Source organism: Amblyraja radiata, chromosome 31, assembly GCF_010909765.2.
Source record: "Amblyraja radiata isolate CabotCenter1 chromosome 31, sAmbRad1.1.pri, whole genome shotgun sequence".
NCBI classification, from domain to species: Eukaryota; Metazoa; Chordata; class Chondrichthyes; order Rajiformes; family Rajidae; genus Amblyraja; species Amblyraja radiata.
In genome coordinates this window covers 17480906-17505641 of record NC_045986.1, presented here as the reverse complement: position 1 = coordinate 17505641, position 24736 = coordinate 17480906, and the positions used below count along the sequence as shown (strand labels likewise).

The window sequence follows — 24736 nt, the reverse complement described above, 5'->3', positions numbered from 1 at the left end:
GTGCAGGATAGAGCTAGTGTATGGGGATCACTGGTCGGCATGGACTTGGTCGGCCGAAGGGCCTGTTTCCACGCTGTATCTCAAAACTCAACTATCAGCAGCCTGTGAATGTGACAAAGGATAAACTGGTAGGATTGGGACTTTGCACTGATTTTTACAACAAGCTGGGTTTTACTGCACGAGCAATCCTGGGCAACAGGTTGCCAACAGATTTCCTCCCAGCACATCTTCTGTACATGCTTGGAGAAAGTCACAACATAACATTAGCAAAAACGAATGGCATTGGAATTTACAGCCTCTGCAACAACTGCTGGGCTTTATTGTATCATAAAAGCTTTTTCCAACCCAAAAACTACCACCTTATTTGCTGTGATGTGGGGAAAGATGTGTTTAAACAAAGCAGAAGCAGAATGTATTTACTAAATGGTCTGCTGGTTGTAACCCTAAACCAACAGCTGGAAATTTATAGAAAGGTGACGTTTTCAGGTCAGGACCCTTTTTCAGTCTGATCGTAGTTGGGGAGGAGGGATGGGAGGAAGGGGTGGTGAAGCTGGAGGAAAGGAGGGGCGGGACAAAGTGTGGCAGGTATAAGATAAACACAGATGAAGAGGGGGTGGGTTCAATAGGCAGATGGTTGGACAAAAGCCAGAGATTAAAAACAGGTGTGAGACGTTTTTCTTCTGTTTTTTCATACCTTGCCTTTGTCCAAGCAACTGCTGATCAAACCCCCCTCTTCTGTGAACACCTATTACCTGCCACGTCTGAGACTGTGAGAGAGTTCTGCGTTCCAACTAATTTTGGTTCCAACTTCTTTTTGTGGTGTCCCAAATTTGGACATTCCAGAGATGGGAATATAACTGCTGGGACCACTTTCAGATGCCTCTTCATAATTCCAGTGCCCTCATATTTTTCACAAGGGAGGAGGCCATTTTGCTCGAATCTCACAGTACCAAATGGTGCATGGGACAATAAATGTAACTTGAACTTGATCACATCTATGCCACCTCTCAGAGCGCTTTCACATCAATACTATCCCCCCCACCCCCACCCCCACCGCCCGCACTAACTTCCCACAACTTGTTCTCATCCCCTTTAATTTACCTACCACTCATCTAAACGACAGGCAGCTTTTTGCAGCCAATAACTCACTTGCACATCTTGGGGAGGTCAGAGGAAACCCAGAAAGAACATGCAAAGTCCACACAGTCTGAGCCCCCATGTTAGAGTTGAACGTGGTTTACTGGAACTGAGACAGGGGGTCTACAAGCTGCACCACTGTGCGAGTTCAACCTGGTCACTCCTCCACTCGCTCTTTTTTGTTTAGTTCCGAGATACAGCACGGAAACACAGCTTTCGCCCACTGATTCCACGCTGCCAATCGATACCCGTTCACACTAATTCTATGTTATCCCACTTTTGTATCCAGTCCCTACACACCAGGGGCAATCTACAGAGACCAGTTAACCAACAAACCCACACTTCTTTGGGATGTGGGAGAAGACCGCACGGAGCACCAGGAGGAAACCCACACGGTCCCAGGAAGAATGTTCAAACTCCACACAGACAGCACCTGAGGCCAAGATCGAACCTGGGTCTGGTGCTGCGCCAATGTGTCACCCTGTGTCATCCTCTAGAGCAGTGGTTCCCAACGTGGGGCGTACGCCCCACAGGAGGGCAATTTGATTTTTAAGGGGGGCAATTGAGCGCGACTGAGGAGGTCTGGGTCCAAATTTTCGATTTTTATTTTTTTGGATTTTCCATCAGGTAGTTTATGTAGTTTATGTTTCTTCAGCTGAAACGGAGTTCACTTTTTAAATGATAAGAATTATATATCACCACATGGGGGGGGGGATCAGGATTTTAGAGGTGATTAGGTGGGGCATGGCCAAAAAAAGGTTGGGAACCACTGCTCTAGAGTATGCCAAAGAGCATCCAGCTCTTCCTGGTTATTAAGAAAATGATCGTGGTCTGGGGTTAAAGCCCAGGACCACGTGACAGAATTGGCCTTCTCTACTCACCGAGTCGATGATTCCTTCAGAGATTTCTCTGAATGCTTCAGACTCAAAATCTTCCAGTTGTGGATTGAACACGATTGAATTTGTGAAATTCACCAGCACGCGGTAGTAAACTGCAAAAATAAAAAAACACAGGATTTATTGTAGATCCAACAAGCAAAGAATTGGATATATTTTTCTCCAATAAAATTCCATTCCTTAACACTCGAAACCTACTCATGATCTAGACCAGGTTCAGACATGCCAACCACCAGAACCAAAATCATCTTATCCTTTTATCCATCAACATAAACTCCGCCAACTCAATCAGTGTTAAAGGGTATCATGCAAACTCCACACTTGGACAGACCCAAAGCCATATTGCTGGAGTTGACTGGTGACATAGACTTTCTGAAGACTGATCAATAGCCAATGTGAGAAGCAAGATCCTAAAAACAGCCATGAATGAAATGCCCAAATAATTTGTTCATGATGGTGGGGGGTTGGTTATTTCTAAAACATACTTCTTACATTGTCTGCACTCCCCTCTGACCAGCTACTGTTGGTCGGCATGCGTAGGAAGGAACTGCAGATGCTGGTTTAAACTGAAGATAGACACAAAATGCTGGAGTAACTCAACGGGACGGGCAGCATCTCGGGAGAGAAGGAATGGTGACGTTTTGGGTCAAGACCCTTCTTCAGACTGGTCAGGGGAAAGGGAAATAAGAGATGTATTGTTGGTCAGCACCTCACTGAAGATCTGAAAGCTTTACTCATGATCATTACCATGTGCTCCATAACTGGGCACTGAAACAATCACATGTCAGCCACAGGCCTCAAACACTGGGCAATGCACCAATGCAAATGTCATGGTTTTGGCATTCGTGTAACATCTCTTTTTTATCAAAGCCTATCGTACAAAATAATCTGTGTTTGAAAGTGAGAATTACCATCAATAGGTTCTATTGAAGGAGATAAAATGATGAGGTGATTCCATAAGATTCTGTCACAACTCGACAATCTAAACATAGTTGTGATTTATGTAAGTCGGTCATTGACAAATGAAAGCAAACATCATTGGGGCTGTTGTACTGAAGTCCTGCTCTCTAGAACCAGTTGCTTCTGGCCAACTGTTCCAATACAGTTACAACACTGGCATCCAGATGGAGAGACATTCCAATGGTTAGAGCTCTGATGAGGATCAATGAGTGAAATATGAAGTAATGTCTGGACAAAACCCATGCAGTGAAAAATTGCTCAGGAATGTCCGGTGGATAATTATCACCGAATCAATCCACTCTCACTCTCCAGGTCAGTGGAGGGGTCCATCACCGGTAGTCAAGTGGCACTTACCAATGTCATACTCTTTGACGTTGACCCTATCACAGCTTTGATCCAAATGTCACCAAAGAGTTAAAGTGATTACGACTGGCTTTGACATCAGACAGCTTCTGAACAAATGTGGTATCAGGCTTCCCTGCTAAAACTGAAGTCAATAGTCATCAGGGGAAAACACTCCTACGCCTGGGGTCACGACTCACACAAGGGAAAACGTTTATAGTCTTTGGAGGTTAATCATCCCAGTCCCAGAACATCGCTGCCGGAACTCATGAGGTTTAGGTTTATTATTGTCACGTGTACCGAGGTACATAGAAACATAGAAAATAGGTGCAGGAGTAGGCCATTCGGCCCTTCGAGCCTGCACCGCTATTCAATATGATCATGGCTGATCATCCAACTCAGTATCCTGTACCTGCCTTCTCTCCATACCCCCTGATCCCTTTAGCCACAAGGGCCACATCTAACTCCCTCTTAAATATAGCCAATGAACTGGCCTCAACTACGTACTGCGGGAGTGAATTCCAGAGATTCACCACTCTCTGTGTGAAAAAAGTTTTCCTCATCTCCGTCCTAAAATATTTCCCTCTTATCCTTAAACTGTGAACCCTAGTTCTGGACTTCCCCAACATCAGGAACAATCTTCCTGCATCTAGCCTGTCCAACCCCTTAAGAATGTTGTAAGTTTCTATAAGATCCCCCCCTCAATCTTCTAAATTCTAGCGAGTACAAACCGAGTCTATCCAGTCTTTCTTCATATGAAAGTCCTGACATCCCAGGAATCAGTCTGGTGAACCTTCTCTGTACTCCCTCAATGGCAAGAATGTCTTTCCTTGTCGTACAGTGCTTTTTATTTTCATGCTATCAAAACAGATCAGATATACTATCTATAAATATGTTCAAGTCAAACTCAGATACAATAGATAGAGAAAAGGGGAAGATAGAGTAGAAAATACAGTTTTCAGCATTGTAGTGCAAGTCCAATGTCCACAACAGGGTAGAGGTGGTGGACAGTATCTATCTAATGGAAGCACCGTTTAATAACCTGATCACTGGGTCTCACAGGAGCAGCTCAGTGGTGTAGTCAGAGTTGTTGCCTCAATCGCTCTCAATCCTGACCAGAGGGAGAGGGGCTCGAGGGGATGTTAAGAGAGGAAATGGGATTAGTGTAGGATTAGTATAAATGGGTGCTTGATGGGCTGTTTCTGTGTGTATAACCCGATGACTCTTTGGCCATGTCGTAAGCCCAAATATGTTCCCAAGCTCCATCGGTGACCAAGGTGAGAAGCGGAAACTTCACTGGTTTGCACAATGTTCAACGTTATTGTTAATACGAAGCAATTGGTTGTTACTTAGCAAATATGCCAAGTAAAAAAATAAAATGCTGGGCATTGATCACTTCTGACAAGAGAAAGTCCAACTACCTATCACTGACATTCAATACCATCACCCACTCCGAGTTCTTCACCAGCAATATCGTGAGGGCCAGAACGACCACAGCCTCAATCAGACCAGCTACATAAATACCATGGCTACAAGAACAAATCAGAACTGGGTTTTCTGCAGCAAGTGACTCACCTTGTGACACCCCTCCCTTCCTTCCTCCCGTCCCCTGCCAAAGAAAATGAGACTATTCTTCCACAGAGATGTGCACTAATAGCAGAAGCAGAGAGTTACAGGGCCATAACAGAAGAATTCACTACAGATGGCTTATGTAGTAGAACAACTCCCTTGAACTAAACACTTTACTCTTATTTCACTACTTTATTTGGTGTTCTCCCTCGACCTCGACAGCACACATTGGGCGATCACATTGTGGAGCATTACTGCTCAATCCACAGGAGCCACCCTGAGGTTTTGGTTGCCTGCCCTTTCAACTCACCATTCCTCTCCTGCTCTGCACTGCTACAAAACGACCCAAGCAAGCTTGAGGAACAGCACCTCATCTTCCGTCTGAGCACATTAATGCCTTTCAGACTTAATATTGAATTCTGCAACTTTAGGGAACACTTTCTTTTTGACTCCTTCAGAACTGGCCATTTTTGCCTGTATTCATTTTGCCTCATTTTACTTTTTGTTTTGTAATAAATGTGCCAGACATAATCTTCCCATGACCAGCATATTACACTGCCAAATAATCATACTCTGATTTTAGTTTCTATTTAATTGCCATATTTAAGTCATCTTATCTCACTCACATTTCCTTTGTTCCACGTACTCCTCTTTCACCTACTCTGCTGCCTAAACTAACTTGCTTCCTTCTTTTCCTAGTTCTGATGAAAGGTCACAGACCAGACTCTTTTCTCTTTCCACAGATGCTGCCCGAACTTGAGTATTTACAGCAATTTCTATTTTTAATTCAGATTTCCAGTAACTGCAATCTTTAAAATGCTCATTTATTCAGTCCTATTCAACTCCTATTTATGGGCGAGGCCAGCATTTATTGAACATTTTCCACGTCCTTTGAGAAGAGGGTGAAAGGCCTTTCTGAAGATCTATGTTTCTGATAGCTGGGGAGTTCTCATGAGAATATTTTGTTCAGTGTCGTTGGCTAATTTTGATTTTCGATCTAGCTCTTACATGGCACAATGAATCAACATAACCCCAGGTATTTAATAGGTTTGTTGACTACAATGCCTACTGGCCAGGGCGCTCAGCATGAGCAGGTATCAGATCTGGGCTCTATGCCATTCCAGATAACTGAGAACCATTGGGAGAGTTGAGCCCATTCATGAGGGGAATAGATCAGGTGAATGAATATAGCCTTGGCGGTCGAGGGGGAGGTCTCTGACAAAGAGCAATCCAACCAAGACCGCAACGGTGGGACATGCAGAGGATGATGGCTGACTTTGGTGGAATGGAAAAAGTCATCTTGAACTCCATGCCACTGGATTCTGACCCAGATCTGTCAAGCACCGTGCGGTGGCTGTCTGTGCCTCAGTCTCCCCGCATTAAACAGGCGTCCTCCATGAGAGGACAGTCAAACACGTTTCGAGTGGCCGCCGATGATTGTTAAGCAGAGATTTCACCTCCTGCATTAGAATTAGCTGATAACACAATCCAACCTCTGCTTCCTTTTCATACAAGACATCCTTATCTACTACCACCCTTCAACATAAATCTCCAGATATTTGCTCTCAAAGAATAATTCTACGTAGTCTATTATCTCAAGCCCCGTTTTTAGATTTTCAAAACAAAACATAATCTTCGGCAGCCATCAGTCACTTGTGGATTTACAGGAAATGTAAGTATTAAAATAATTATATTTTCATACACGGGGCGTGCTCAATAGATGGAACTCACAGCCAGAGGAGTTGGCGGAATCAGATATAATCACTACATTTAATAGATATTTACACAGAAGTTTAAATTGGCAAGGCATAGAAGGATACCGTCCTATTGCAAACAAATCGAATTAGTGTAGATGTGCAAAATGATCGTCATGGACGTGGTGGGCCGAAGGGTCTGTTTCTATGCTGTGAAACTCTACGATTCTGCAGAATGGACAGGACAGTCTCCAAAATCGGACATGCTTGGAAACCCTGGTGAAATATCCCATTTCCTTACACAATTCCTACTTCCTGTCCTTTGTAAATGGAAACATAATTTAAAACAGCATGGAGAATGTCAATTGAGAATGGTCTGGCCACTGAGGTGCAACTTAAAATGCATTACCTCAGAGACATACGGTACAGAAATAAGCCATTTGGCCCAATTTATCCATGCTGACCAAGATGCCTCATCTAGGTCAATCCCATTTACCTGTATTTGGCCCATATCCTACAATTTCTAAAACCAATGCACTCTTGAAGAAAGATTCATCACTGTAGAATGCCAATCCCCAAAACTCAATCGTCACGGAAAGACTTCCTTCAGCTCACTGTCTGAGCCTTTCCGCGGGGCTGTATCTCTAAATCACTCACTCAGCTTGCCGATATCGTCCCAAAGTCTTTGCATCCTCTTCACAATTCAGATTCCCATTAAGTTTCAGCTCACCCACAGATTTGGAAGTGTTACATGTCGCGGGGGTGACTCCCGTATGGTCGTGAGTAGTCGCCCAAAGAGTCGTACCTTTTTCTGGTCGCCGCTGGATTTTCAACATGTTGAAAATTTTCAGCAACCTGCTGCGACTATGACTATGACGGGTGCCGGCAAGTCGCCAAACAAATCGCTTAAGTGGGACAGGATCTTCAGTCAAATTGCTGCAACAGGTCATGATAAGTTGGAGCACAAGGTATGACCCACCACGATTCACAGCCTGCCCACTAGGGATGAATCAATTTGTTCACACTCTATTTTCTAGCTGTTAACTGGCTCTTAATTTACACTCACGTACCACCCACATTCCCATACGTTCTCTAAACTTATTCAACAAACTCCTGTGTAGCACCTTATTGAAAGCCCTTTGAAAATGCCAAAGCACCCCATCCATAACTCAAAGAAATCCATGGGTTGGTCAAACATGATTTTCATAAATCCACATTGCTCATTTGTTTGTTATCTTCTGAGTGAATTTATACAATGTCCACCTCCAGTTTAAAGTCCATTTGGAATATTTTGGAGGACCAAGAAACCAAGATGTCCTTGTATCAACATTTTCCAATATATTAGTTAAGAGGTTAACAGGCCAGTGGCTCTTTGTTTTCTCACACTGTTCCTTCTCGAATAGCTGAATCCAATTTCATTTGCTGCAATCCAATTTGCAGGGACAGCTGCAACATCTGAGTGATTTTGGAGTAATGCTAGGCAGAGTGCCCACCATCTCCAGAACCACCTCTGGGATAGACTGAATGACACGGATGATGTGGTAGCCTGCAGGGAGAGGGTGTTGAAGACTGTTATTAATCTCGAGTCTGAAGGGAAGGGTAATTCAGCAGAGATGAATGAGAGCAGAGGAGGGAGAAATAACGTTGCAACTGTGAGACACAGAACGCAGCTCTGTTGTTGGAAATCTGAAGTAAAGGAGGATCCAGGAACTGTTCAGCGAGTCAAGCAGCGCTCATGCAGAGCGCCAAAGCACGTTAAACATTTGAAAGCCAGAGGCAAGTAAGTCAATACCAGCTGAGTGGGAATATCATCCAAGTTCTATGTGTAAAACATGCACATGATAGAGGTCACCAGTGGGAACATTAGTTATGGAGCAATAGGGGCACAGACATCTGAAGGAAGCTTTATAACTACATTCAGAACTGTCCAGCTATTTCTATTAATTTCATGCAAACATCTTGAGCTTTCTAAAACACATTCCATAGTTCAATAATATTGGCAAAATACCCGAACAACTCATGAGCATAAATCAAAACCCTTGTTCTTCTTTGTATTGTTTCAGCTCAGTGGTATGTTGTCAGATTAGGGTCAGATTTTCTGGGTTTCCTGCCCCACTCCGAAAGCTGAGTACATGACCAAGTCTATTGTTCAGCTGCAATACTGGGGGTCTGCTCCTCTGCCGGGTGAGATTGAGACCTCTCGTCTGCCCCCAGGCAACCTATACCTCACCACGTGGAAAGAGGCCACATGGCCCATTGAGTTTACCCTGGCCCTCAGAGCAATCCCATCATCCCCATTTTCCCACTGAATTCTCGCTGGCCGCTGTAAACTGTCCCTAGTTTGCAGGCAGGTGGTATAATTGGAAGGGGAGTTGGGGCTGAGGTGATGGGGTCAGCGTGGGATTAATGCGAGGAGTACTTTGATGGTGTTGGGGTGGACTCGGTGGAGGTGTGGATAGAGTGGATGCGGAGAGGATGTTTCCACTAGTGGGAGAGTCTAGGACCAGAGCTCATAGCCTCAGAAAAAAAGTATGTTCCTTAAGGAAGGAGATGAGGAGGAATTTCTATAGTTAAAGGGTGGTGAATCTATGGGATTCACTGACACTGAAGGCTGTGGAGGCGGTCAATATAATCTTTAAGGCAGAGATGGATAGATAGATTCTTGATTAGTACGGGTGTCAGGGGCTATGGGGGGGGAAGGAAGGAGAATGGGGTTAAGAGGGAAAGATAGATCACCCATGACTGAATGTCAGAGTAGACTTGATGGGCCGAATGGCCTGATTCTGCTCATATCACTTATGAACATGATCAAAGGCCTGTTTTCATGCTGTGTGATCCTATGACAACATAGTGACCATATCTTACACATATGGGCTGTAAGACTAGTGACTTGTGTCTATAACGTGCTGCTTACTTCCTAAGTAGATTCATTCAGGATATGAGCAGCACTTTGTAGACACATTCGTGTTCTTTCCAAAATCAGCACATGTTTGTGGTCTTTTGACTTGATATGGAAGAGAATTGAGGGGAAAGAACTGCGTCTGTATTTAACTAAGATTTATTTCATCATTACTTTCGTTTGAATCATGACCATCAGGTCATAAAGTTAAAGTTTTCAAACTTTAGACTTATAAGGAGGAAAAGAAACATATTGTGTGGGCTTATGTGGAATCCATTTGGTTTAAAGTTTGAGACTATTTTTGTCCAAAGTATTCAACAATTCAAATTTATCAGCATAATGACAGAAGGACATTAAACAACTCAATTGAAAAATTTAAACTCATTTTAAGGTTTATTTTTAAAAGTTGAAATCATTTTTTATTATAAATGATATAATTTTTAACATATTTTTGCTCATCAGCAAGGGTAGTGGCACACTGGCACAACTGGTTAAGTTGCTGCCTCACAGCACCAGAGACCCAAGTTCAATCCTAGCCACGGCACAGTCTGAGTTTGAGTTTGCACATTCTCCCTGTGACCATCGCACTTACTTCCGGGTTCTCCGGTTTCCTCCCACATCCCAAAGGTATGTGGGTCTGCAGGTTAATTGGCCTTTGTTAATTGCCCCTAATGTGGATGAGAAAGTGGGATAACATCGAAGTGTAAATGGGTGATTGAAGGTCGGCTTGGACTTGGTGGGCTGAAGGTCCCGTTTCCACGCTGTATCTCTAAAACAAAACAATCCACAACTTCTAACCGCTGCCTCTGCAGGCCATGACTTTCGCTGCCAAGGTTCTACATCCTGGAACTCCCTTTGCAAACCTCCCTGCCTCTCTTTTCTCTTATGCCGCAGTCTTTCAATCAGAGACATGTTTGCCCTATTCCCTTCTGTGGCTGTAAGACAAATTTTATTTTCTAACACACTGCAAAACATAGTCGGATGCTCTACTGTACTAAAGGTGCTACGTCAATGTAAGTGACTGGTTCTGACGAAAGACCTGACGTGTTCTCTGCAAATATTGTCTGACCCGCTGAGCATTTCTGACATTTTGGTTCTTATTTCTGTTTCCCATCTAGCAATTTTCTTGCTGCTGCACACCAGCTCACCACATTCAGCCAGGCCACAAACCAAGGCGTCTGAGGAAAAACTTGAGGAAAAACTTGAGGAAAAACTTTTTCACCCAGAGAGATGTGAATCTGTGGAATTCTCTGCTGCAGAAGGCAGTAGAGGCCAATTCATGGATGTTTTCAAGAGAGATTTAGATATAACTCTTAGGGTTAACGGAATAAAGGGATATAGGGAGAAAGCAGGAACAGGGTACTGATTTTGGATGATCAGCCGTGATCATATTGAATGGTGGTGTCAGCTCGAAGGGCCGAATGGAATACTCCTGCACCTATTTTTTCTATGTTTCGATGTTTCTATTTCAGGAATCTGTTAGCTGGAATCAGTCTGAAGAATGGTCTCTACCCGAAATGTCACCAATTCCTTCTCTCCATAGATGCTGCCTCACCCACTGAGTTACTCCAGCATTTTGTGTCTACCTTCGATTTACCAGCAACTGCAGTGCTTCCTTAAACGTTTTGTATATCCCGTCCCATAAGCCTCTAGACTTGTTCCTTGACCAACATGGGCGACAAAAGTACATATGAGTCTCGGGAGTGCATGATAAAGAAACAGAGAGAGAGGCCACTCACTCCCTCAAGTGTGATTCACCATTCAGTACAATCATGTCAGGTCTGACAGTAATTTCAGCTCCACGTTCCTGTCAACCCTTGCTCATTCCCCCTCCCCCCCCTTGCTTTTCAAGAATCTAGCTGTCGGGTAGATCGTCAAAGTATTCTTCCTATGGTAGAGATGTCAAAATGAGGAGGGCATAGGTTTAAAGTGAGAAGTAGATGATTTAAGGCAGATCTGAGGGGTAAGCTTTTTTTTTACAGAGCGTTTGATATCTGGAATACATTGCCAGAGGTGGTGGTGGTGGAATCAGATGCCATCACTATGTTTAAGGGGCTTTTCAGATCTACAGTAGGCAAGGCATAGAGGTTTGCTGATCTAATGCAAGCAAACGGAATGAGTGCAGTGGACAAAAAGGTCACCATGGATATTGTGGGCTGAAGAGCCCATTTCTGTGCTGTGGCAATCTATGGCTCGTTGACTCCACAGGTGCATTAAAAATGCTCAAAGATTCTGCTGCTAACACACTGTGAGAGAGTGAGTTTCAGAGACCCGCATGTCTTTGAGGGGAAAAACTTATTTTTTGCTTTCAATTGGTGTCCCATGGTGGTAGATTCTCCCTGAGATGGAGACATCTTCTACAAGAACACTCAGGATTCCATCTATTTCAATTTGGTTCCTTCACATTCTGCCATTGTCCAGTGGATCCAAGACTTGCCAGCCCAACTTTTCTACTTGAGACAACAGACCCTTGCTTTAGCATTTAGAGTCCTTTTCTGAACCGCTTCCAATGCATTCACGTTCTTTCTTAAGCAAGGACACTAATATCGTACAGCTTCCTCTCCCAGTGATCTTGGTTTCTTGGTCCTCCAAAATATTCCAAATGGAATTTAAACTGGAGGTGGATCTCACCAATACCATATATAACTGAAGTATGGCATCTGTTTTTTTTTTTAATTTCGTTGGCGTGAGTCTTAAACTCAATTCAGACTGAAAGTGAAACAGACCCATAAGCAGCAGATGGCTAATGGCAGCCATTAAAATCATGGAGTCCAACACTAAGGAAACATTGATCTCTCAAGCTTCCTGCAGCGAAGAAACATTGTTTTGAAAACTGTCAAACACAACTCTTTTATCTATTTAAGCTTTTAAGTATTAACAAAAAACACTTCCACCGAACTTTGAAGGGAAACGAGCAGGGACGGAATCAATCAGGATGATTGCTGCCAGAGATGCCTGCTAGAGAGTTCAGCTCACTGGTTGAATCCATTGCCTCGGTCAATTACTATGAATGGTGCCCTTGCAGGCCAGAGTCTCTGAATGCCAGCAGTTTGTGGTATGTGGCCTCTCACAATAGCAGTTTATGTCCCACTCCTTGAGCCTGCATTAGGTATGCATTGCGATCCTGCCGCAGTTGGGCTTCATCTGTTTTCATCGGTCTGAAAAGTATTGTTTTGAAATGCGGAAAGTACTAAAACAATCATCATGTGTGGAGTCGCACAGGATGCTGCGGTCAGAGAGGAATTAAGCAGGACTTTCTCAGCGGGGGAATGGGGAAAGCGAATTCGATTGAAGGGCCTGTTTGTTCTCCGATATCTCACAGCAGACATCACACAGGACTGCTCATGCGTGTGAGAGAATCTGATACCAATCATAATCGGATCCCACATGGCACAGCATACAGTTCAGCTGGAACGGGATCATACGAGACAATCCTTAATGTCTGGTTGCGGCAGATTAACACAGCCTGATGTCAGTCATGGTCTAATTGTCGTTTTATGGCCACTTCGTAGATAGAAAGGTGCAGCTGAAGGTTTGGAAAGGAGTAAAAGGCTTTTCTTCTTGTCAATATTTCTGTGGGTCTGACATGACTAGCCTAGACATTTCACTGTGGGCTGCTTACCGTTTCTGCAGTGTTGCTCCCAGGATTAATACATACAAATGAGTCATTACATGTCAATTCCAATGTTCTCTTAATGTAGCAAAAGCTCACACAATCACAGTTTTGTTAATGGAGAACTGACTTATGTCAACATAATCCTTGCTGTGTTTACTTTCTCTCAAGACTTTCTTACAGCCACCCTACTGTGTCAGCATGAACCTCCATAAGTAATCAATGGTCAAGACCACACACAACAACGATGGTGTTTAAAACATAAGAACATAGGAAATAGTAGAGGTCAATGAGATTGAAGCTAATCTACCTCAGCAGCATTTCCCTGCCATACTTAGATGCGTTCAGTCCGCCAAGGCCTACCAGATCTCCTGGTCGCTAACCATTTTCACTCTTCTTCCCATTCTCACTGACCTTTCTGTCCTGGGCCACCTCCATTGCCAGAGAGAGGCCACATACAAACTGGAAGAGCAGCACTTCATATTCCGCTTGGGTAGCTGAAAACCCAACGGTATGAACATCGAATTCCCCCCTACCTCCACAAACTGTCAATAGTAGGGTCCCGACCTGAAACGTCACGTATCCACGTTCTCCAGAAATAATGCCTGACCTGCTGAGCACTCCAGCACTTTGTATTTTCTTATACTTACATATCCCTTCATTCCCATAATATATAGAAATATGCCCATCTTTGTTTTGAATGCAAACCATTACTAAACCCAATAGAGAACTGCAATGATTAACAACCCCCTCCCTGAATAAATTTGTAGTTTTTTTAGTCCTTAATAGCGTACCCCTAGTTCTGTTTTCCTTATTTGGAGGAAACACCTTCCCCACATCACCCTGTTGAGCCCTCAAAACATTTGGAACAATTAAATGTTCGCCTTTCATTCTCCAAAACTCTGGAGAAAAGAGGCCCAGTCTCTTCAACCTCACCTCCTACGACAGGCTGGCTCTTCAGGAACCAGACTGGTGAATCTTCACTGCACTCCCTCCATAGAAAGTCTAACCTTGAATAGTCCACCGGCATTAGACCATTATACCATCTGCTTTCCTGGAATGCCTAGGATAGTTTTACAGATATTTTCACAATTGCTGCTACTTTTTCAGACAATGATTCCAGGAAACATCGTGTTTTCCCATTGATGTCCCTAGGCGTAAATATCATCAACAATTTGTCCTGGACCAACCACATTGAAGGTATAGCCAAAAGAGCATACCTACGCCTCCATTTCCTCAGGAGACTAAAGATGTTTCGGCATGTCTCTAACAACTCTTAACAACGTCTACAGATGTATCATGGAAAGCATACCATCGGGTTGCATGACAACTAGGTTTGCAGGACCCTAATGCAAGTGCGCAAGAAATTGCAGTGTGTTTTTGATGTAGCCCAGCCATAGACTAGACACTTGGCCATCGACTGCATCTACACCACGCTATCTCAGGAAGGCAGCTAACATAATGAAAGTCACTTTTCAGTTCACTTCAGTTCAGTTTAGTTTTTTGTCACGCGTACTGAGGGACAGTGAAAAGCTTTTGTTGCTTGCTAAGCAGTCAGCAGAAAGACAATACATGAATACAATCCCCTCTACTCCCCTCTCTTGCCGGGTAGAAGATACAAGAACTTGAACGCAGGAACCACCAGATTCAGGAGCAGGTTTTCCGCGCACTGTTATCTGTACTGAACTCTTCTGCCATAAACCAGGGTCGAATCCTGATCTTACAGCCTACCTCATTGAGGATCTCGGACTGTTTCTCTGTAACTAATGTTATAATGCTGCAACACTATATTCTGCACTCTGGTGTTTTTCTCTTCGTGCTACCTATTCTACCTGTGTATGACTTGATTGAACTCCAGTACGGCATGTGTTTAAGAAGGAACTGCAGATGCTGGAAAATCGAAGGTACACAAAAATGCTGGAGAAACTCAGCGGGTGCAGCAGCACCTATGGAGCGAAGGAAATAGGCAACGTTTCGGGCCGAAACCGAAGGGTTTCGGCCCGAAACGTTGCCTATTTCCTTCGCTCCATAGATGCTGCTGCACCCGCTGAGTTTCTCCAGCATTTTTGTGCACCTCCAGTATAGCATGGTTTGGTTTGGCTGGATACCATGCAAACAAAAGCTTGTCATTGTATCCAGGTACAGGTGACAATATTAAACCAACACCAAACCATACCATGCTATTTCTGTTATTTAATAATTAATGAGTTATTTAAACATTTTTAGATCATGAGTGGTGCTCCATGAAGTGCTTCATCCGGCCTTGCTACCAAGATGTGCGATGCCTTTAACTGGTTGGACGTGGCAGCCAGCACGCCTGTAAGACTTTACTGAAAAGGGAAAGCCATAAATTAGAAAGTAACTTCCTTTATATGGGTAAGTGCATTTTATTATATTTGAAATCTTTCCCAAGGACAGCACAGCTCAGCTGGAGACAGCCGGCTCACTGAGGTGTCTGTTTTAAGTTATTGCGACTGTAAATCACGGCTTCATGGCACATCCAGAGTTCCTGGCCAGCTCACTTGCAGAAGGAGCCAGCATCAGATAACAAATGGCCAACGACAGGGTTTGTCAGCTCGCTTGAACGGACATTTCAACCTGCTCTGGAACCTTATCCATTCCACCATTTGGGGAACGATACCAAGCTTTCACAGGCTGAACGACCGCTTCCACCAGAACGAGACAAACGTAAGGGACAGTGTCCAGTGAAGGAGGTTGGGCACTTGTCGTCGCCATGTGCAGGTTTCCACTGAAACGCTGGAAGACACATAACTAAAGATAGACACAAATGTTGGAGTAACTCAGCACGACAGGCAGCATCTCTGGAGAGAAGGAATGCTGCCTGTCCCGCTGAGTTACTCCAGCATTTTGTGACTATCTTTGGTGTAAACTAGTTTAGTTTAGTTTATTTTCATGTGTAGGTTCACATGGAAGATAATATCTTGTTCAAGAAGGAACTGCAGATGCTGGAAGATCGAAGGTACACAAAAATGCTGGAGAAACTCAGCGGGTGCAGCAGCATCTATGGAGCGAAGGAAATAGGCGACGTTTCGGGTCGAAACCCTTCTTCAGATAATATCTTGGTTTATTGATTGATTGAATTATTTGATTGAAAGATACAGCATGTAAATAGACCATTCGGCCCATCGTGTCCACCTCGCCCACCGATCATCCATTCATACTAGTTCTATGTTATCCCGCTTACTCATCCACTCCCTGCATTAGGGGCTTACTGAGGCCAACTGTCCTACAAACCCGCACGTCTTTGGGATGTGGGTGTAAACCGCAGCACCTGGAGGAAACCCACACAATCACAGGCAGAATGTGCAAACTCCACTAAGACTGCACCTGAGTGCAGGATCGATCCTGTTTCTATGTGAGATACAGCACAGAAACAGGCCCTTCGGTCCACCAACTCCGTGCCAACCAGCGATCCTACATACTATCCTACACACCAGGGGCAATTTACAATTTTACCAAAGCCAATTAACCTACAATCCTGCATGACCTTGCAGTGTGGGAGGAAACCGGAGCACTCGGAGAAAACCCACGCCGTCACAGGAAAACCTTCTAAATCTGACACATAGCCTCTGCTCACCCCTAAAGTGGGCGGCGCAAATCTTGTCAGCAGCGGCCTCTGCAGTCCGTCTGTCTTTTTATTGTTTTCTGTCATGTTCTATGTAGTTTTTATTGTTTTTTTTGTCGGGGTATGTGTGTGTGTGGGTGGGGTGGGGTGGGGGAACTTTAAGATCTTTCCCCTGCACAGGAGACCCGACCTTTTCTTTGTCGGGTCTCCGTTGTCGTTGGGGCTGCAACGTGGAGCGGCCTCCAACAGGAATGACCTGGGGCTCCAGTCGCGGAGCTGCGGATTTACTCACCATCACGGAGCTGGCCGAGTCCGGAGCGGGTGGAGCTGTGGTGGAGCGCTGCTGTGACCCGACACCCTGAGATCGGAAGCTCCTACCGCAGGTCTGTGGACAGTGATGCCGGGAGCCCGCGGGTCCCTGCTGGGTGACCGCTTTTCGGGGCTTCCGCTACGGCGACTTCTCCCGCCCGAGTTGCGGGGTTGAAGATTACCTGGAGCGGGGCCTTACATCACCGCCCCGCGCGGCTTGGAATGGCCGCGGGACTTTGTGAGCGCCCGCCGGGGCTCCAACACCAAGAGCCCGCCAGGACTCGAACACCAAGACCCGGTGCATGGCCTTGCATCACCCGGCGTGGCTTTAATGGCTGCGGGACATTTAACATCGCCCGCCTGGGGCTTTGACTCTGTCTTTGACTCTGACATGGGGGGGAGAGGGGAGTGCAGGGGAGAGATATGTTTAAGTTTTGCCTTCCATCACAGTGAGGAGGACGCACTGTGATGGATGTTTATGTGAATTGAATTGTGTTGGTGTGTGTCTTGGTTCTTTTTTTGTATGGCTGCAGAAACCTAATTTCGTTTGAACCTCATGTGAGGTTCAAATGACAAATAAAAGGTATTGTATTGTATTGTAAAGATGCACAATTGCATACCTGCCAACTAGTCCGATTTTATCATGTTTGTTCCGATTTTTAAGTTAAAAAAGTGTGAAAAATCAGAACAGTGCGATTTTGAACAGCACAGCACAGGAATGGGCCCTTTGGCTCACAATGGTTGTGTCGAACATGATGCCAAGTAAACTGATCTCATCTGCCTGTACATGATCCATAATCCCTCCATTCCCTGCACTTCCATGTGCCGATCCAAAAGCCTCTGAAACACCACCATCATATATCCGTTTCCACCACCACTCCTGGCAGCACATTCCAGGCACCCACCACTCTTGTGCAAAATAAAACTTCCATTAAACCTTCCCCCTCTTACATTATGGCTATGCTCTCTAGTGTTGGACATTTCCACCCAGAGAAAAAGGTTGTGATTGTCTACCCTGTCTAAGCCTCTCATAACTTTAGCCCAATCTATGCCTCGATATAATGTTAATGTGCAAAAGCATCCCCCCCCCCCCCCTGCATGCCGCCGACCACACTGCACACGGACTGAGGTGTACCGACGGCAACTTGCTCCGTCAACGACAGGACACTTACCATATTCCGCAGGCTCAGGGCTACTGTTCATTTCTGCTACAAGTGGAATCACTGCAGGATGAACTGCGCCACGCAAGAGAGAGACAGACACGGGCTGCGGTGTGAATGAAACTGGACGAACAAGGAGGGGGAAAATCGGAGAATAGGGCAAAAAGGTTGAAGAGGAACAGTGGAAGGAGACAAGACAGATGAAGGAAACATAGAGTCAAAGGATGGGAGGGAAAAAGAAAAAGAAAGTGAGTAAAAGACAAAACAAAATGCACACTTTTATCACAGATTAAAATTCAACTTCATTTGGAATTTGGTGTCATTCTCATGTAAATAGTACAACGCATTTTTTCTCCTTACAAAGGGATTACTTTTTTTTTTTTTTAAATAATTTATTTATTAGAAGTAAGTACAATAATGTGGCATCTTTTTTCAGGTGCCAAATATATATTGGCATGTTACATTTTATGTACAGCTTCATTTTTTTTTAAATGAAAGAGAGAAAGAGAGACTAGATAATAGAGAATAGAAAAACAGTGTATAGTGTGTAAAAAAGAAAAAGGAAGAAATGGAAGTAAGGGATTACTTAACCAGTGTGGAAATTGTTTACATTCTCGTTGGTCTCACGGTTGGAAAGGATCGACAGGAGATTGGCAAGACGCTCGTCAAAACTTGGGATTTCCTACGAATCACTGAGCAAACACTGTTTTTCTCCGGGGTTGTCCCCGGCAGATTCATCTCGCTGCTGGGAAACACCAGAGCAAGCACAGAGGGTGGGCAGCACCCAAACTGCAAGAGACATTCCACCACTCGAGAGTGCGGCAGGATCAATGTAAGGCAGCACGGTGGCGCAGCGGTAGAGTTGCCACCTTGCCAGAGACCCAGGTTGGATCCTGACAACGGGTGCTGTCTGTCCAGAGTTTGTACGTTCTCCCTGTGACTGCATGGGTTTTCTCCGGGTGCTCCTGTTTCCTCCCTAACTCCAAGTGACGTACAGGTTTGTAGGTTAATTGGATTAGATAAATATTACAAATTGTCCCTGGTGTGTAGGATAGTGAAAGTGTACGGTGAGATCACTGGTCGTTCATCCAGTGACCACAATATTTTATAACACCAATATTTTGTATAACTGTGACATGACTTTCTAACTCTTCTGCTTAATGCCCTGGCTTATGAGGGCAAACATGCCAAATGCCTTTTCCACTATTCTATCCACCTGTGCTTCCACTTTCCTCGGAGTTATGAACATGCTCCTTAAGGTCACTCTGTACATCAATACTCCTCAGATCCCAGCCTTTTACTTTATAGTCACAGTCATACAGTGTGGAAACGGGCCCTTCGGCCCAACTTGCCCATGCTGACCAAGATGCCCATCTGCCTGTGTTTGGCCCATATCTCTTTAAACCGATTCTACCAAACTTGTCCAGGGGTTTTTTCTATTAGAATTTCTACCAGAATTTGACTTGAGGAAATCTCTTTTCAAACAATCAGCTGAACGGCCACATTCAGGCAGGGGACAGCACCCAACACTGGAGGAACAACCCTGAAAATGTGGCTCAAAGTCACCACCCTTGTGCTCTCTGCCTTGTTGTTGGAAGGCAAGTTACAACCTTCCAATCTCCAGCACGCTGCATATCCGAGTCGCGGAGGAGAGGAGAACGGATGCTCCTTCGCAACTCAGATAAGCAACGTGCTGGAAACTGGAAGATTGCAAGTTCCATCCCGCAGTACGTGGGTGAGCTTGAGGGTGGTTGGTGGCTGTGAAAGAGATAGGGGACTTGGCAGTGCCCCTGAGCCAGTGCTGTGAAAGGATACAAAGCAGGTGGCTACAGCACACCCACATGTGGACCTGACTTCCTCATCAATGTCCTTGGTGCTTTTAATGGAACCATTCTATGAGCTGATTTGCAGCCTGCTTCCCTACATCATCACACTAACTGCACTTCAAAATCACCAGTCCATTTGCTGCACATCTCCTTGTGTTATGAGCAGCTCTAGAACGGAAGACCATCCTGCCTCTACAGCTAATACACAAGCTACAGGTACTGGCATGTTTGCCCACATCTTGCGTTTTCTGTATTTTCATACCTTTCATATCTCCGTATTCCATATCTCTAGTTTCCCTCTCTCCTGATACTCAGTCTGAAGAAGGGTCTCGACCCGAAACGCCACCCATTCCTTCTCTCCAGTGATGCTGCCTGTCCCGCTGAGTTACTCCCCAGGACTTTGTGTCTCACCCATACATGCAGGTCAGGTGTGGGCAAGTCAACCTATACATGACTGCATGTGTAGGAAGGAACTGCAGGTGCTGGTTTAAACCGAAGACAGACACAAAAAGCTGGAGTAACTCAGCAGGTCAGACAGCAACACAGGGGAAAAGGAATAGGTGACGTTTTCGGGTCAAGACCTTTCTTCAGACGGAAATCTTCCATGACTGCAGACTGGAGGAGCAAACCTACTCTTCCACACGCAGACAGCACCAGGCAATCTGCCGGCGGCAACCCACTGATGGTGTTCGGTAACCTACTGATGGCACCAGACAACCACACCGATGGAGCCTGGCAACTGACAAACAGCACAAGACGATCCGTCCATTGCGCCGGACAACCCCACAAAGGTGAATCAATTACTATAGGGAACGGGCAAGAAAATGGACTCTAGGATCAGCCATGCTCTTGTGGAATGGTGAAGCAGGCTTGAGGGGCTGAATGGCCTCACCCTGCTCCAGCTTCTCAATAGTCAGTGCAATTCAGCTGGAAAACCTCCGGCATTAAATCCCAGTGTTCAGTTTCAAGCCAGAAATCTGTCCTAACCTGCTGCACAAAGCGTGAAACACAAAACTTTCTTCTTGGATGCATTGAGTTAAATTTACTGATGCCCAGTCTAGGTAATTATTGGATTAGAGCATGGAAAGCGAAATGTAATCCCCGGTTTCCAAGCTTAGCATTGTGGTGCATTTCCATGGAGGCTGCCACTTAGAATGGAAACCGCTGCACTATGTAAACACCTCAAGCTGTTATTACACCGCTGACTACAGTGATGGTGTGGTGCTCACCCTGGGAAAGATGGTAGGTATATCATCAAATCCTAGCATGCTTCAGTATAACAGACACAAAAGGCTGGAGAAACTCAGCGGGTCAGATAGCATCTCTGGAGAAAATGAATGGGTGATGTTTTGGTTCGAGACCCTTCTTCAGACTCTCCACCTGAAATGTCATCCATACTTTTTCTCCAGGGATGCTGACTGACCCACTGAGTTACTCCAGCTTTTTGCATCTATCTTCAGTGTAAACCAGCATCTGCAGTTCCTTCCTACACAATGCTCATATCAGTTTATTTTCGTTATTGAACTGGATCTCGAGCAGTCACAGAACCCGAAACAGGCCAACCATCAAGCATAGTCTGAAGAAGGGCCTCGACCCAAAACGTCACCCATTCCTTCTCTCCAGAGATGCTGCCTGAGGTACTCCAGCATTTTGTGACTATCAACTACCAAGCACACGCCTACACTAATCTCATGATTAGTGTTGAAAGGAACTGCAGATGCTGGATTCCACCGAAGATAGACACAAAATGCTGGAGTAACTCAGTGCGACTGGGGAGAAGGAAGTGGTGATGTTTCGGGACCAGACCCCCCCCACACACCCCTCTTCAGTTTAGTGTCTCCACTTTTCCTAAACTAACCCCCAGATTTCACCACTCACTTACATAGAAACATAGAAACATAAAAATAGGTGCAGGAGTAGGCCATTTGGCCCTTCGAGCCTGCACCGCCATTTAATATGATCATGGCTGATCATCCAACTCAGTATCCTGTACCTGCCTTCTCTCCATACCCCCTGATCCCTTTAGTCACAAGGGCCACATCTAACTCCCTCTTAAATATAGCCAATGAACTGGCCTCAACTACCTTCTGTGGCAGAGAATTACCCCTCCTACATGGGAGGGGTAATTTACAAGGGAGCAACCCTCTGTGGGAGAAAACCCGCGTGGTCACAGGGAGAATGTTTAATCTCCATGCGGACAGCACCAGAGGCCAGGATCCAACCCTGGTCACACAGAAGGGCTACTAGCTGCACTACAGCGCCCTCCATATCTACATTACATGGCCATCGCACATGCAATGTAACCAGGGGAAAAAATGGCATTAAAATGCAACTTGAAAATTAAAAGCCTTTGGCACAGCTCAGTTACCAAACTCCAAAGCATGATTTACTAAGTTATGCCTTGTGGTTTTCAAACTTGGACCCGATTATGCAGCAGAATCATGATACATTCTCTGGAATACAGAACAGAATTCTTGTCTCTGTAAACAGCACACCATTCAACTAACCCCAGGCAAAAATCATTGGAGATTCACTTTGCTAATAAGTACCCTGAGGGTAGATTGCTTGAAATTTTAAGTTTGGATGATTCCCAAGACAGCTGTTTTTGTTTTGAGCGGACAGAATCAAATCTGTAATGTCAAACAGGAAACGTCCATGGAGTTTGGAAGCCCGACTTTTAAACTTTATCACATCCAGCCGCCTTACAGAAATGTCTCGATTTTTAAATATTTAGTATGCTTAAAAGTCTTGTAAAGTTAGCTGTGTCTAATTAAGTGTTTTTCCATGTCCCCTGTCTCGCTACAGCTCCCCCACCAAAGTCAGGGTGGACGAAAGGGCAGGAAGTGAGACCTCATAGATTTCACTTTGGAAAACAAAAGTTCAGACACAAGGGGCTGAATGGCCTCAATTGTGCAGTACTTTGCTAAGATTGCATGATTACAACAATAATTAATAGTTCAGAAACAAAGTTGCAGTGCTCTTCAGCATGTCCTGAGGTAGCAAGAGACACTGTTTAATGGAATGTCCTTTTTTAGGGATATTAGTTCCTGAATCGACCAGGAAGATTGGTCATAGAATCGTACGGTCCTTCAGCCCAACTTGCCCACACCGATCAACATGTCCCATCTACAGATAGACACAAAATCCTGGAGTAACTCAGCGGGATAGGCAGCCTGTCCCACTGAGTTACTCCAGCATTTTGTGTCTATCTTCAGTGTAAACCAACAGCTGCAGTTCCTTCCTACACATGTCCCATCTACACGTCCCACCTGCCTGCATTTGACCTATATTCTTTTAAACCTGTCCTATCGATGTACCTGTCCAAACGTTTCTTAAATGTTGTTCTGAAGCTGGGTCCCGCACCGTCACCTATTATTTTTCTCCAGAGATACTGTTTGACCCGGTGAGTCACTCCAGCAATTTGTGTCTATCTTCAGTAGAAACCAGCATCCATCCCACGCATTTGGTCACCGTGCCATGTTCTCCAGAGATGCTCCAGCACTCTGTGTCGAAGATTGGTACATCCCACCGAGATGCCAGAACACTGGTATTTCCAGGTCTGAAGAAGGGTTTCGGCCCGAAAAGTTGCCTATTTCCTTCGCTCCGTAGATGCTGCTGCACCCGCTGAGTTTCTCCAGCTTTTTTGTGTACCTTCGATTTTCCAGCATCTGCAGTTCCTTCTTAAACACTGGTATTTCCAGGATTTGTAAAAAATAATTTACCTTTCAGGAAACTGGCTCACATTTATAATAGAACAATCAAAAACTTAAACATTTCCAGAATCTTGGAAACTGAGATTGTTCTCAAGTTAATGAAACAAAACCAGAAAGTGATGGCAATACTAAGCAGGTCAAGCAGCATCTATGGAAAGAGAGTTAATGTTTCAGGTTGAGAAACCTTTGTTCAGATATCTCTGGACATGTAGTTTTTTGATTTCTATTTCCCAGTGATCCGGTCGCTGACTTCGCTCCACTCCTCAGCAACGGTCTGAAACCAGACCCATGTGTTCCTAACCTGTCCTCCTGTCCTGCACTGACCCAGGGGTGAGCCTCTGGCTACCGGCTCCTAGACAACTTATTTCCAACCTCGTAAATCACCAGACTTTAGCTGTAAAAATCGGCATGTCTTAGTAAAATGTAGGTGTAACCACTTCTGGTTTAATTAGTGTATCCACTAAACTCAAGGTCATTCAAAGCCCATTGCCTTAGCTCAAGTGCATCACCATATGACCCTCTCTCTCTCCCTCTCTCTCTCGCTCCCTCCCTCCCTTCTCATCCACAATCCACCTTACTGCCCCTCTCCCTCCCTCCCCACTCTCACTCTCTCACTGTCAGATTATCATAGAAACATAGAAATTAGGTGCAGGAGTAGGTCATTCGGCCCTTCGAGCCTGCACCGCCATTCAATATGATCATGGCTGATCATCCAACTCAGTATCCTGTACCTGCCTTCTCTCCATACCCCCTGATCCGTTTAGCCACAAGGGCCACATCTAACTCCCTCTTAAATATAGCCAATGAACTGGCCTCAACTACCCTCTGTGGCAGAGAATTCCAGAGATTCACCACTCTCTGTGTGAAAAATGTTTTTCTCATCTCGGTCCTAAAAGATTTCCCCCTTATCCTTAAACTGTGATCCCTTGTTCTGGACTTCCCCAACATCGGGAACAATCTTCCTGCATCTAGCCTGTCCAACCCCTTAAGAATTTTGTACGTTTTAATCAAAGCTATGTATAAAATGCATGT

General features: G+C 44.9%; 1 protein-coding gene across 8 annotated transcripts in view; it reads right to left on the bottom strand.

Moving 5' to 3' along the window:
• The window catches only part of hspg2 (heparan sulfate proteoglycan 2), a 365099-nt gene that overhangs the window by 225908 nt on the left and 114455 nt on the right, over positions 1-24736 (bottom strand). For 7 of the 8 annotated variants that reach the window (XM_033047940.1, XM_033047944.1, XM_033047946.1 and 4 more), the window contains exons 4-5: positions 18178-18288; positions 2019-2128 (exon numbers count right to left, since the gene is read on the bottom strand). In XM_033047940.1, coding sequence (XP_032903831.1) covers positions 2019-2128; positions 18178-18288 — 221 coding nt within the window. The remainder of the gene's footprint in view (positions 1-2018; positions 2129-18177; positions 18289-24736) is intronic. The other variant, XM_033047943.1, reaches the window with a different exon arrangement.